Source organism: Chelonoidis abingdonii, chromosome 7, assembly GCF_003597395.2.
Source record: "Chelonoidis abingdonii isolate Lonesome George chromosome 7, CheloAbing_2.0, whole genome shotgun sequence".
Classification (NCBI taxonomy): domain Eukaryota; kingdom Metazoa; phylum Chordata; order Testudines; family Testudinidae; genus Chelonoidis; species Chelonoidis abingdonii.
This window is the reverse complement of record NC_133775.1, coordinates 1,458,787-1,473,013: the sequence shown is the minus strand read 5'-3', so window position 1 is coordinate 1,473,013 and position 14,227 is coordinate 1,458,787. Positions and strand designations below refer to the sequence as shown.

Genomic DNA, 14,227 nt, shown 5'->3' with positions numbered 1-14,227 from the left:
AGAGGAGCCCGTCCGAGGCTTAGCCAACTTCAACCTCGGAGAGAGGAAGCGGCACGGAGTTGCCTTCGGTGTCGTCTGCGGTCAGTGCCGCGGAGCCTTAGCGGTACTGACCTTGCTCGGTGCCGTGGGGGCGGCCTCGCTCACCTGCTGGCTTGTACTCGGAGCCGGCGAGGGTGCTAACGCCGCGTCCATGAGGAGCTGCCTGAGTCTAATGTCCCGCTCCTTTTTTGTGCGCGGCTTAAATGCCTTGCAAATGGGGCACTTCGACGATAAGTGCGATTCCCCGAGGCACTTAAGACAGGAGTCGTGGGGATCCCCTGTTGGCATTGGCCTATGGCAGGCCGTACATTGCTTAAAGCCCGGTGAGCCAGGCATGGCTACGGTACCGGGAGCGGGGTAGGGGGAGAGCTCCAGGCCCCGCGAAAACTATACTAACAATTATACTAACAACTATAACTCTAAACTGTCACTAATCTAATTAACTATGTAAAACAAAGAACGATTAAGGTAACAAAGAACGAAGATAAGTGAGTAGCTAGGGAAAATGTGGAGGTCAGCTAAGCCGCTCTCCACTGTTCCAACGACCGACACGGGCGGTAAGAAGGAACTGAAGGGTGGCCGGGTCGGCTGGGGTATTTATGCGGCCCGTGGGTGGCGCCACTCCAGGGGGCACCCGCTGACCCACCGAGTGTTGCTAGGGTAAAAGTTTTCTCGACGGCTGTGCACGGCCGGCACCACACTACCTGGAATGGATATGAGCAAGCAATCGAAGAAACTTGTCTGTATGCCGTACAAACAGGACGGGCAGCTGTGTACTGGTATTATAATGGGACCCACCATGTCTGACGGAACTGACCTCTCCCTGTCACAGGCATCGTCGTGTTTAGTGTGCTGGTAACCAGCAAGCCGGCACTGACACCGAGCTTTGCTGACAGTGACCTGGCCGAGCTTTCCGGCACTAAGACATCGCGGTCTGCTGAGACAGCACCCATCATCTCTGTGGTGTAGAAACATGGCAGCTCCAGGAACAGAACCCACGTGAGGTATTTTCTTCTGGGGGCGGGGAGGGAAAGGAGTGCTGCAGACCTGGGAGGAATCTGGGGCTTTCAGGCCAGAGTCTCCATGCTTCTCTGTGTATTTGATTGAAAGCTCCACAACTTGGCAATGAACTGCATGGGATCCTGCTGACATCAAAGATGATGTTCTTGCCCGGCTCAGAACACCGTGTGTCCAAAGAACAAAGGAGCAAAGCTGCCGCAGCCCTTCCTGACAGTTTTCTTGTGTTCCTTACCTGCCACTTCTTATTCTGTATTAACCTTTTCCCAGATGATTGCACCATAAGTTAGCACCTCTCCACGAACCGTACGATGATGGAAGGGCACAGGGATGATAAGTCACAGCTTTGTGGGAACCAGGGCCTGAAGCTGGCAAACCAACCAGAGGCTGCCGAACGGCTCAGTGACACCTACTTTAGTCAGCAGTGAAATGTGGCCAAAGGGCTTTAAACTGTTGAACACTGGGCTGACCCACGCTGGCCTGCTATAAAATCCCTGTTAGTGCTGCTCTAGCTCAAGAGACAGGCTTGCAAAGCTAGGTGGGTCCAAACGTCATTGCTAAAGGCTGTTATGATGCAGTGGAGGCTAACTGCCATTCATGGGCTGTTTCTGTGCTCATTAAAATGTGCTGAACTGAATATATAGATATCCAGGGTGTGGAAGGGACCTCAGGAGGCACTAGTCCAAACCCCCTGCTCACAGCAGGACACATCCAAGCTAATCTCCAGCCAGGGCTTTGTTGTCAAGCTGACCTTAAAACTTTAAAGGAAGGAGATTCTAATCCAACAAACACCACCTAGGGAACGCCATTTCCGTGCGTTCCACACCCTACCTGAACTCTCGCAAAAAGTGTTTCCCTAAAATCAACACCTAAGATCCTTCCACACTGCAAACTTGAGGAGACCAAATAGGCTCCTTGTTTGTCATCCTGGTACAACTGAGAAAGTCCTAAAATTCATCTCTTTAGAGCCCTTTTCAGGTAGTTGAAGCAGCTATATCAACATCCGCCCCCTAATCATTTTTGTTGCCCTCTGCTGGACTCTTTCCAATTTTTCCACATCCTTCTTGTAGCGTGCGGCCCAAAACAGGACACAGTACTCCAGATGAGGCCTCACCAGTGTTGAATAGAATCATGCAAAGAATGAAGCACAGCAGCTTGAGATTAAATCTCAGGAAAACCTTTCTGACTGTCAGACCAGTAGGCCAATGTAACATATGTCTCAGGAGGTCATGGAAGCTCCTTCAAATGAAGTCTGGATAGCATCTGTCTTGGATGGCACAGACACAACGAATCCTGCACTTTGGCAGGGAGTTAGAATCTTCCCCCCTCCCGTAAAATACCTAACAATGCTGCCCACAATCACAGAGCCTCTGTCCTGGGCAAGGCCAGGGCGGTGTGTCAAGGAAATGAAAAAACCACCACCAAGGCTGGCCTCAGGCTTTACGTGAAAGCACCGCAACTGTCCAAACCAGCTCCTAGCTGAAAATGGGGAGAATCCAGCAATTGTCAAATTGTCAAACCTTTACTTGGAAAATATGCAAGGAGGAAAGTCCCTGGAACCTAGGAACAATGTCCGAGGCTTATGGCCAGGAGGGCTGGAATGTAACATCTCCTGTACAATACCCCACCAAAGCCAGGCGGCACATTGCAGGGAGTTTATCCCGGGCCCAGATGAAACTATGAAGTTTCCTGAAGAGAACTGACACCTGCTTTACTGATTTGACATGAGTGAAAATTCCAGATGTCTCAAATTCATCCCCCCATAAAACCAACACAAGGTTCTGCCAGTACTCACAATCAGAACAAACTCGCTTTTAATTAAATCCGTTAATATGGAAAGTGACACCCTACGGGATGTAGATTTAGTGTGAGAATGTTTATCAAGTGCAGATAATACTAATTGTTCCCATGGAGATTTATTTGCTATGGTTATTAGGCTCTGTCCTCTGCATCTAATATGCCTGCATTAAGCAGAGAGTAAAGAGGTGAACCTTGTTTGTAAAACACAAACTCCCGGAGGCTGAGACTTCTACCAGTGCAGTCAAAGCCCAGGGGCTGTTCCTCCAGGCTCACATGCACCTGCATTTCTGGGAGTATTAACAGAAGAAAGATACTATTGGAGAAATATCTTTAACAACCCTCCTGTTTGCATGGCTGCTCTCAGCTGACAGGTAACTAACACCATCTGCTCCTGTGTCATAGCAGGGGCAGACACTGAATGAATCACTGCTCATGTCCCCAGTCTTGGCTACAAGGCAGAGACAAGGCATCAGCACTATTCCTTCTGGCGCCTGACCTGCTCTGCCCACCCCCCCCAGGTTATAGCCTCCCACCCAGCACGCTAGGAAGGGAAAACAAACTGGCCATTCAACGCCCTGCACAACCTGAGAGCTGGGCTGTTCCCTCCGTCCCAATGAGACTCCTGTCTGTCCAAACGTGGCCGGCCCCTGGGAAGCTGAGCCGTGCCCTGATTCCCTGTTTCTTTCCAGCTAAACTCGGCACATTCAAAGTGATTCCGATAGAGCGTTATAATTGAGAGACAGGATGAGCAAGCACGGGAGAGACACACAAATGCGGGCAGCCATTCTAGATGCTTCTCCCACTTGCTGTGGAGAGACTGCCCCGTGGTGTGTTAATATCCCCTTGTGTTCAGCTCATCCATTCCATGCGCTTCCTACGCATGCAGTACGGACGGGCAATGCACGCTGCACCGCACCCCCTGGTAGAACTCCCCTGGGAGAGGTTCACTCTCAGCACAGGGACCTGGTGACCTTGGTCTCATTGCTAAGCAGTGAGATGTTCCAGCTGTGGAGAAGGACAGCCCTGGACTCGGACTCCAGACACCAGGGTTTTGTCTCTGGCTCTACTACAGGCTCCCTGGGTATCTCTGGGGCTGGTGCCCATCTGTGAAATGGGGGTAATGTTTTACTGCCTCTTGGGGTGTGTGTGTGTGGGTGTGAGGGTAAATTCATCAGTGCTTGTGAGCTGCTCCAACTCTACAGCGATGGGGAGGCACAGAGACCTCACGTTTCATTGCACCGTGTTTCAGAATTCAAGGTGGTGCAATGCCCAGAAGCGTTAGTGATCACCTCTGTACGAGTTTGGCGAGTCAGCCTCCATGCCCGTCTGCACCTTCGGTACCACAAACTCTCTGAGCAGAGATACAGTGCTTCTGTAAGAGTCTCTCTCCCCAGCTCGGACCACCTCTGCAGAAATCCCCTACCCTGCGTGCCTCAGCTGCTCCCCAAACCGCAATCCAGGCTGGGGCTGCTGAAGGGACAAGGCCAGGCTTGGGCCCACGTGAATAAGGCATTCTGGGCCTGGAGGCTGATAAAACACCCAGCGTTGTGCTGGACAAGTGAGAGCAGCAGCTGTTTGTGCAGAGTCTGCCCGGGCAGCTGTCAGAGAGGGGACTATGTACTGCTACAATGGAAACAGTTTCCTGGAAACACTGCTTAGGATTGTGCCGCTGCTCTGATAGCTCTGTGGCAAACAGGCGATCTGGTTGGCTGGGCCGGGGCAAAAGAAGTCACGCTAAGGTGGAGTCGCTGCCTGGTTTTCAGGCTGTTCTGCCTTGTTCGCGTCCTGTGATGAGATCACATTTCCAGCTCTCTCATGGACACTGCAACCTTGAGATTTCCCCTTATGTCTGGGGGCATCTCCCCCTCCTGCTCTCTGTAAGGCACCACCAGCTCTGTTGCGCTGTGGGGCCAGCCAGGATTACAAATAAATGCAGAGCCTGCTCGGACACCGAGAACAGGAATGCCTCACGCTGGCATTGCCAGGGGCTGTCCTGACTGGCTGGATGTGGGACCCTCCTCCAGCCAGGCTCCAGACACCTAGTGGGGCCAGCACTGGAACTGGCAGACCATATGAGCCCCTCAAAGCTGAGCAGAGGAGAGGTATTAATAATGGCCTTGGGAGGACTGCACAAGTCTCCTGCTTACCCAAGAGCAGAACAGGGGGATGCGTTGGAGAATATAGAGTGGAAAGGAACCAGTGGGCCCACGCCAGGGAAGGGTGGAGGCTTAGAACCCGGAGTCAATGTTCCTCTGCTCAGGTCTATGGCTGGATGCTGAGCTCGCTCGGTGACTGCAACCTGGGCCTGGCACTAATAGCAACCCTCTGGGGCCCACTAGTGACCTCTCCAGAAGGAACCTCCCAGCACTGGTACAGTTTATTGACCAAGACCTAGTGTGGCATGTGCCATCCTGGCTTACCACACGACCCCCTTCACTGGCATGGCTCTGGCTTGCAGCCCTGCCAGAGACCAGATGCCGAGAAGGAGGGTGAGAAAGCAGCAGCACCTCTGGGTTAGTATCTTTGCTTTCCAAAGCATCAGCAGTTCCTCACTGCTGTGCTCAGAGGCTTCCGCAGAACCATCCCCGAGCTGACAGCAATGGGACCTGGCTCAGCCAATTGTTTGCCTGACAGCCTGGTGGTCGGTAGAGATGCTGCTCACCAGCCCGGGGGCACCCTGGCATCCCGTGCAGTTGGTCCTTACCTTGAAAGGCACCGCAGACTTGTAGGAGTCAGGCACTTCCCAGCTCAGCAACACAGATGTTTTCATCACAGCATTGACGCGAAAGTTCTTAGCAAACACTGAAATTAAAAACAACACCTGTGAACTGCCAGCATGGCCCAGCAGTGACTCAGCAGCACAGGTTACTGAATTCAGCTGCAGAAGGAAAGCAGACAAGTAGAGGAGAGCAGCAACCTTTCCCCAAGTCTCTCAGGCCCAGCTGGGTTTCCGATTGTGACTATGTTCTTGAACATCAGAGACCAGCAGGTCTAGACTGAACTGTAGCTCTCCTCTCCCTCTGAGGGCTCTCCTGGCCCTCTGCCAGAATCAAAAGCCAGCAGCTCTCAGGTCTGCACCCGAGCCAGCAGAGACCTTTTTATGTATAGATAAAATGGGAGTGCACCTGTGAAGTGACAAAGGCAATTAGTTCCCACCAAAAAATCCTCCTCCTATTAACAGGCACTGTGAGGGAAGCCTTCAGCGAGGCTCCCTATGCCGAGCCAGTTTGACTAGAGGAATCCAGACGACGTACGGCCTCGTTAGTCAGAGCCACGGGGAACCCAGGGAGGGTCACCGTCTGGAGATGAGGCCGGACTGTCAGTTTTGTTACCTTGCTCAACAGGCATGGTCCGGGACTGGATGCTGGGGCTGAGCGGCCCCACCCCTTTGCTGTTGCAGGCCCTCACTTTGATGTCATAGGTGGTGTCAGGTCTGAGGTTGGTCAGCATGATGCTCGACTCCCTGGTGACGTTGGTCAGCTCCTGCTGGCTGTTGATATCTCTGTATATAACTGTGTAGTTGGTAATTCTCCCATTTCGCTCCGCCAGCACTGGGGGGTCCCAGGCCACCTCTGTGGTGGAGGTGGTGAGCCCCACCACACGCAGGTTCTGCGGGAAGCCGCTGGGCACGTCCTCTGTCGTGGTGATCTCCTTCTCGAACTCCTCCCCTGGACCGGCTCTGTTCTTGGCAGACAGCTTGAAGATGTAGGTGGCACCTTTGTGTAGGCTGGTCACAGTGTAGTGATGGACATTCTTCTCAAAGTCCATGATGTTCATCTTCTCCTCGTCGGTGCGTTTGTACTGCAGCCGGTACCCCAGCAGCTCCCCGACCATCTCCTTAGGGGGGTGCCACTGGATGAGAGCTGTGTTCATGGCTGTCGTGCTAATCAGCATGGAGGGCTTGCCTGGGACTGGAACATAAAAACATTGTGACCACCCACCAACCCATCTTGCTGCCGGAAAGAGAGAGAGAGAGACAGAGAGAGAGGAGAGAAACTCGGGTCTACTGGGTCCAGGACTGGTGTAACTTTATGCTCAGATAACATAGTGGTAAGTGCAGCATACAAACCTAGATGCTTAGACACAGATGGACCCAAATCCAGGTGCTGATGAAAGCTGGATCCAGCAAATTCTGGGTTCAGATTCCCCAAATTTTACTGTCTAAATGGGCAATGAATGTAGCAGCTGACATTACAATGGAAAAATCCAGATCCTGATGTACAATGGCTTGATTACACCTCAAAACCCCGTATTTGTCTCTCAGATCATTCTGAATTCAGCCACATTTTTCCGTGGACCTCTCCAAATGGTACCTCTCTGCAGACAAGTGCCATAGCACCAGGAAAACCTGGACCCTGATGTACTGTATTGCAACAGATGCACTAAACCCATACCCAGCATCCTGATCTATCTGAATGCAGAAAAATGTCATCCCCAAACCTTATAATTTTACCATCTGCAGAGGCAGTAAGTGGTGCGGAGTGGGCTGTTAGCAGTCAGAATATATTTTGGTTTAGCTGATGAACCAATTCATGACGTGAATGTTGATGTGACTGGTAAACAGCAGTCAGCCAGCCAGTAAAACAGAAGGTTTATTTAGACGACAGGAACACAGTTTAAGACAGGCCTTGCAGGTACAGACAACAGGACCCCCCTCAGGCAGGTCCATCTTGGGGGCCCCAGAGACACCACAGCCCCGCTGGGAAGCCTGAGCCCCGTCCAGGTTCCCCTCCATTTCCCCAGCCAGCTCCAAACTGAACCTCCCTCCAGCCTCTCACTCAGCCTCCCTCCAGCTCCTCCCCCAGCCTTTGTGCAGTGTCTCAGGCAGAGGTGTCACCTGGCCTCCAACCCCCATCCTGGGTTCTCATGTTACATGCTCAGGTATCATCCCTCAAGGAAAGGCTCCCATCCCCCAATGCAGACAGTCCCAGCAAAACTCCCCTGCAACCCTCCCAGGCCGACACCCCCCACTCAGCATTCAAAGAACACAGTAAGAACATTCCCACTTCGCCACACAAGCCACTGAAATTCTGCTCATGCTGCGCAAGTGAAGGGCTGCTGCCTTCACAGGTTAAGAACCGTTAGTTTGGAATTGAGGATTTAATACCTGGATTCCCCACTACTCACACAAAGGGCGTCCCCATTCCGAAGCAGACCAGACTGGTCTACAATCCAACTGATAAGGAAAACATTCCTAATCAGTGGGATCATGTCCTGGTGATAATGAACCAGACACTGTATTTGATGATGTTCTGGCCCAATTCTGCCCTCAGAGGCCCACAACACTGTTCCCTTCCCTAGGTTCTGTCCCTAGGAGCTGGACAAAGCTGTAGGAGGGGACTCTGTTACTATTTAAGCACATATAATTCAATATACATTGCTAATGTCGCTCTCTCCATTACTCGACCTCACAACACAATCGCTAACAGCAGCCAGGAGTTAGGGACAGACGATTTTTCAAAGCTGATTCAACATATCGTTATCTATAAATGTGCATTACGAGGAGGGATGATCTGCTGCAGTTTACGGTGTAGCAGTGGGATGGGTAGGAAGCTTCTCCTGTTTGCAGGACAGTTGTGTTAACTCCTCAGAACATACATCCTAGTGTGGAATGGGGGATAGTGCAGCTGAGATGCGGACAGTGGAAATGACTTCTGGAGTTATCCTGGTGTCATCTGGAGCAGCATGGAGAGAGAGCTGTTCCTGGGTTAAATGGACCAGGAACTCAGATTTCCAGTTCATGCAAAATGCATTCCCATTATAATGAGCGATAAACACTATGCCTGGGGTTAGTCTGCCGAACAGCAGGACTACCACGTGGAGGACAGGGCTAGTGATCCAAAAATCAATGACTAGGCAATGCCGGCTAGTTGGTCCTCTCTCTCAAGAACAAACCAAATCTGCTCCCATCATGTTCTCAGAGAAAAGCCAAGTGCCTGACGTGTTCTCGTGGTGTCCCTGAACCAGGACATGGGTTCTTCTGGGCACGCACTAGATACACGTCTGTTTAGACAGTAGAATTTTGGAAACAAACTCTGGCTGGATTCAGCAGGATCTGGAGACTGCATACAGCATTTTGCTGCACTTCTGCAGCAGCTGTTGGTTTAAGCTGGGCATTTCTATTTACATGTAGAGGTGCAGCATCAAAAATGGGCTGGACCCACTTCTAACTGCCTCTCAACCCTTCAGTGCAACGAAGGCTGTTGCAGGAGGCTCTATGGCCAACGTGGCTAATCCCTCCAACCGTCCCAACCAGATGTCCGTGCATCAGAAAGCTGTGTGAGGACTTCATTTCAGAGGTGGGGTGAGGCTTGGTGTCTAGGACCTGGCTTTCCCTTCCCTACTTCCTGGCCTGAAGGGTGTGATAAGGCTGAAAGGTTTTCACAGATCTCTTCTAAAGGGCAGCTGCTTTTTCTCCCCCTTTTCCCTCTCCGTGACTGTCCATTTCCCACCTGCACCTCTGCTCTGTGTGAACCCTGCACAACTGATCCACATGTAAAGCCTGTGCGTAAGGGATGCAGGTTGCCCTCTCATCCTTTGCTCCCACTGCAGCAGAACAAATCCCCATGACATTCCCCAGCCTCCCCACTCCTTCCAAACGTGTGTCCTCAGCAGTATCAGCTGTGCCAGGTCCCAAGGAATCCCATAAACCCGCCCAGCAGCACCACCCACTCACCTGCCCCCGTCGTAGTGACGACTTTGGGTTTGCTGCGTGCACCATCTCCTTTGGTGGTGTAGGCTGCGACAGTGATGGAATAGGTGGTTTCAGGTAGAAGGCCTCCTATGATGGTTTCCTGCGGGACCATTCATAAGATGAGCAGAAAATAAGCAAGAAACAACAAATATTGTTACTGCTTGGGGTGCAGGAAGGAGGGTTTCAGCCAGAAACGCACTGATGTTGGCTGGTTTCGTTTTGTGCATCACACCCCCAGCAGGTCTCTAACCTCGCACCTGTGCAGCGTTAATGGAATGATGATGACATTCGTTCCAGTGGTTCCATTTCTAACACCTCACTTGCCCTCTCTCACGAAGATGCCACCTCTCTGACACTCCGGGTTTTGTGCCCATACCCAAAGCGGTCACTAGACCTGTGCAAACCTGCCTGGAAACCGAGGCTGAGAGGGCATGAAGCCCACCCCTACCCTAACTCCTCTGAGCCTCATCCCCACTCCTGCCTCCACAGTTGCTGTTTCCAGAAAGTTTGGAGTTGGAAGCTGCATTCTAGGCAAAGCCCTGAGGGACAGCCAGGATCCTGCTAGCAAGCACGAGAGGATCACAACAATCAAAGCCACCAACAAAAGCAGAAGGCCAGCTTGGGGTACATCAGTGCAACCCTCACTGAGGCTGATTTTGGAATCTGAAGCAGCCTGGAATCCTGCTGGGAACTCCTGGGAGACAACTCAGGGTGAGGGAGCCGCTGGGTTCCAGGAGAGGGGCTCGTCAGGGCATTGCTGCTTTGGCCCCCCAGGCTGAAACTCCGCTGCACCATCGTTGCCAGAGAGGGTCCATGTATACGCAAGGTGGGGCAAGTTCTGTGAGGTGGGCTTAGCCAGGGGACAGGAACTTGGGATCACTCCAGCTCAGTCCAACAGCTGCCCCACAGCCCAGCCATGGAAGCCCTGTGCTGCTGGCGGTGGAGGGAAGGCCCTACTAGCAGTGAAGTAACTGAGGTTGGAGAGGAGGACGTGCTCAGAACGTTACAGCTCCTGCTGAGAATGCCTTGCTGCTGTGCAGCACCCCCCCCCCCCCCCCCGGCTCCACCCTTCCCGGGGCACCAGGAGAGTATGAGCCCCCCAGGCACATTTAACTCAAAGAACCGAGCACGCCCACCTTCCAGCTGATGGGGCTCCACCCGCGAAGGGCCTGGGACTGGCAGCCAAGCGGCTCAGACTCTGCGGACAGGCAGAGGAAAACGACCCCTAGGACATGGCTGTCACTGACGTTATGACCGGGATCTGCCTTGGTAAGCACAGCCCCCAGAAGGCAGGGCAAGGCCATAACACCCTGCGGAGCTCCCCGCAGGCTGTCCTGGCTAAGAGGCGAACAGGGAGCGCTGTAGCAGGGACCCCAGCGCACACTAATGACCTCTGTAGGACAGAGCCTGGCCTCTGGTGCATTCCCTCTGCATCCTCGCTCCACAGGGGCCACCGATTTACTTCCACTAAAGCCTGTCAGACCCCCCCACAGCCTCTCCCCCACTTCTCCTCCATGTTGCCTATTGGACAACATAGGGACGTTCCTGGAAAGGCAAAACCCCACTCGACTCCCCAAGCTGAGCGGGGCCATGCAGGACAGACCCCGTTCTCTGCCGTGCCACAGCCACGGGCTCAGTTGTTCAGACCCAATCCTCCATGCACCAGGGTAGAGCCGCTGGCCAGGGGTGAGAGATGCACTACTACGGGATGAAAACAAACACAAGGAATAACGGGCCAGGGTGGCAAGGGAGGGTGAATCATGTGCGAAGGGGCCAGGGTAGGACTGGCACTGTGGAAGTGGGGAGATGCGATGCCTCCTGGGACTTGTGTCTACTTTCCAGGGATTCCTTCAAGGCCTTTCAAGGAATCTTCTGTTTGTTTGCTCTGGAATCATTGCTGCTTGCCCAGTAATTGGTCTCCCAAACACCAGACCCACCTGTGAGGTGCCTGCCCAGCCATACTCCACCCAAGCCACCTGATTGTCATTGTGGAACCAGCAAAGCCAGAGACACAAATCAACAAGCACCAACAAGAATGACAGTAGAATTTTGGACAGGAGCGAAATCCCACCTCTCCACTCCTCACCTATGTGAGTGAGCAAGTGCACAGGAAACTGGTGCCCACAGAGCCATGGAGAGCACCCCACAGAGCACCAGCAGACTCTGACCCGCCCACAAGGATTAACTCCTCCCAACCCCATGCAAAGAGAAATTCTCGTGCAAGGTCTCATGCCACTGGGAGGGGAAGTAAGATGGGGATGGAGCAAGGAAGAGATGGTTACAGAATGGAAACATAGGGCTGTCATCACAAAACCACTCCAAGGAAAATGCCTCCATTTAAACAGCAGGAGAAACGGACTGGGCCTGGGAAGCCCACGAGGGGTGGGGGGGGAAGGGGGAGGGAATTGCTGACTCTAAAAAGGTCATTTTCTAGTTTGTTCCTCCAAATTTATATTTCAAAATTGCTTGGGAAAAACTGGATTTAACTGTTTAGATGTGATTGTTTTCCTATTACAGTCTCTGTTTCAGCCAAAGGTCACGGTTGAGCGTGTAGGTTATTTTTCATGACTAGGATCAATGAGGTTTAAAGATTCTATATCTTATTTTACCATACACCTAGCTGAGCCAACTACTGCAGAGAGTAGGATGCACCTCCTGAGTCGATCACTTGAGTCTGCCTAAAATTGCATTGCAACAAGCTGGAAACACAGATTATAGAAAATGTCAATTGCTTTTCTGCATTTAGCAGCAATCTAAATGCCAATTTTCTCTGGATTTGGTGCTTGTGGAAGGTTTCACAGTGCAACTCTCCAGCCTCATTAAGGGAGTGAAAGGGATGTTTTGACAGCACTATGTCTACAAAATTCATACATCGATTTGCCAGACCCCTCTGATCCAAATGAGAACACACAGGAGTGGTACTTACATGGTCGATGGAGTCCTCAGCCCTCCACTGATGGGGGAGAAAGGAAGGAGGAGAGAAAAATGAAGACAGAATTTTAAGGGAGGACTTCTAGGAAGTGGGGGAGATGACAATAGCCTGGGTTAGCAGGACGGGGTATGGGTTATAACACTTACACACACGAGGATCACTCAGCACAGGCTGTATCCAAGGACAGACATGGATACAGTGCAATCCCCTACATGCAGCCAGCCTGTGCAGCAGGGCTGAGAGAACATATACAAAGCAAGGCCGAGCAGCTTCCCTCTCACGAACATGGAGAGGTGACCACTTGCTAATTTGCAGACAGGGGTCTCTGGGCCCCTCCCTCTCTCCTGCCTTGCCTACAACTAGCTTTTTCTGCTAACTCCACTGGTGCTAGGAATCGGGGAGCCCTGACATAGACAAGGTCTGAATGTTATAATCACTGGGTCATCTAGACCTGCTCTGGACAATGCTGGCTGCCTACAGACCTATCCTCACTAGGGCTTCCCCTATTGCCACCACCCAGGGAACTGAGAGCAGTAGCAACTGAGAGAGATTTTTGGTCCAGAACCCAATCACAGATTGCTCTCTGCTCCAGAGTGTTGTGCATGGTGACTTTCCAGCCATTGTCTCTCATTGGAAATCAGAGCTATTAACACAGTAAATAACAGAGGAAGTGCTGATGTTACGTTCAAAATTCTTTTGATACTACGTCATCTGCAAGAAGGCAGATCTGGAAAAGGGGGTGAACAGGGAGGTGGCAAAACTTGCAGATCATACAAAATTACTCAAGATAGTTAAGTCCAAAGCAGACTGTGAGGGTTACAAAGAGATCTCAGAAAACTGGGTGACTGGGCAACAAAATGGCAGATGAAATTCAATGTTGATAAATGCAAACTAATAAAAAAAGAGTGGAGCTATTCCTATCTCCTAGAACTGGAAGGGACCCTGAAAGGTCATTGAGTCCAGCCCCCTGCCTTCACTAGCAGGATCAAGTACTGGTTTTGCCCCAGATCCCTAAGTGGCCCCCTCAAGGACTGAGCTCACACCCCTGGGTTTAGCAGGCTAATGCTCAAATCACTGAACTATCCCTCCCCCCATGTGCTTTGGAAAACATAATCCCAACTATGCATACAAACTGATGGGATAAAAATTAGCTGTTACCACTCAAGAAAGAGATTTTGGAGTCACTGTGGCTAGTTCTCTGTAAACAAACGTTCAATGTGCAGCAGCAGTCAAAAAATGAACAGAATGTTGGGAACCATTAACAAAGGGATAGATAATAAGACAGAAAATATCCTATTGCCTCTATATAAATCCATGGCACATCCACATCTTGAATACTGTGTACACATCTATTCGCCCCATCCCAAAAGAGAGATACTGGAATTGGAAAAAGTACAGAGAAGAGCAACAGAAACGATCAGGGGTCTGGAATGGCTTCATCTGAAGAGAGATTAAACAGACTGGGACTGTTCAGTTTGGAAAAGAGACGACTAAGGGGGGATATGAGAGAGGTCTATAAAATCTTGACTGGTGCAGAAAAAGGAAATAAGGACGTGTTATTTACTCCTCCATATAGCACAAGAACTAGGGGTTATCCAATGAAATTAATAGGCAGCAGGTTTAAAACAAGAGGAAGTATTTCTTCACACAATGCACAGTCAGTCTGTGGAACTCCTTGTCAGGGGATGTTGTGAAGGCCAAGACACTAACAGGGTTCTAAAAAGAACCAGATAAATTCCTGGAGG

At 51.4% G+C, this 14,227-nt stretch overlaps 1 protein-coding gene across 13 annotated transcripts in view; it reads right to left on the bottom strand.

The window, feature by feature from the left end:
- The window catches only part of PTPRF (protein tyrosine phosphatase receptor type F), a 510,254-nt gene that overhangs the window by 63,916 nt on the left and 432,111 nt on the right, over window positions 1-14,227 (bottom strand). For 7 of the 13 annotated variants that reach the window (XM_075067539.1, XM_075067543.1, XM_075067547.1 and 4 more), the window contains 3 exons: window positions 9,533-9,650; window positions 6,189-6,767; window positions 5,561-5,658 (listed from right to left, as the gene is read on the bottom strand). In XM_075067539.1, the coding sequence (XP_074923640.1) occupies window positions 5,561-5,658; window positions 6,189-6,767; window positions 9,533-9,650 (795 nt within the window). Of the gene's footprint in view, window positions 1-5,560; window positions 5,659-6,188; window positions 6,768-9,532; window positions 9,651-12,476; window positions 12,504-14,227 lie in introns of all 13 variants that reach the window. The other 6 variants (XM_075067537.1, XM_075067540.1, XM_075067545.1 and 3 more) reach the window with 1 other exon arrangement.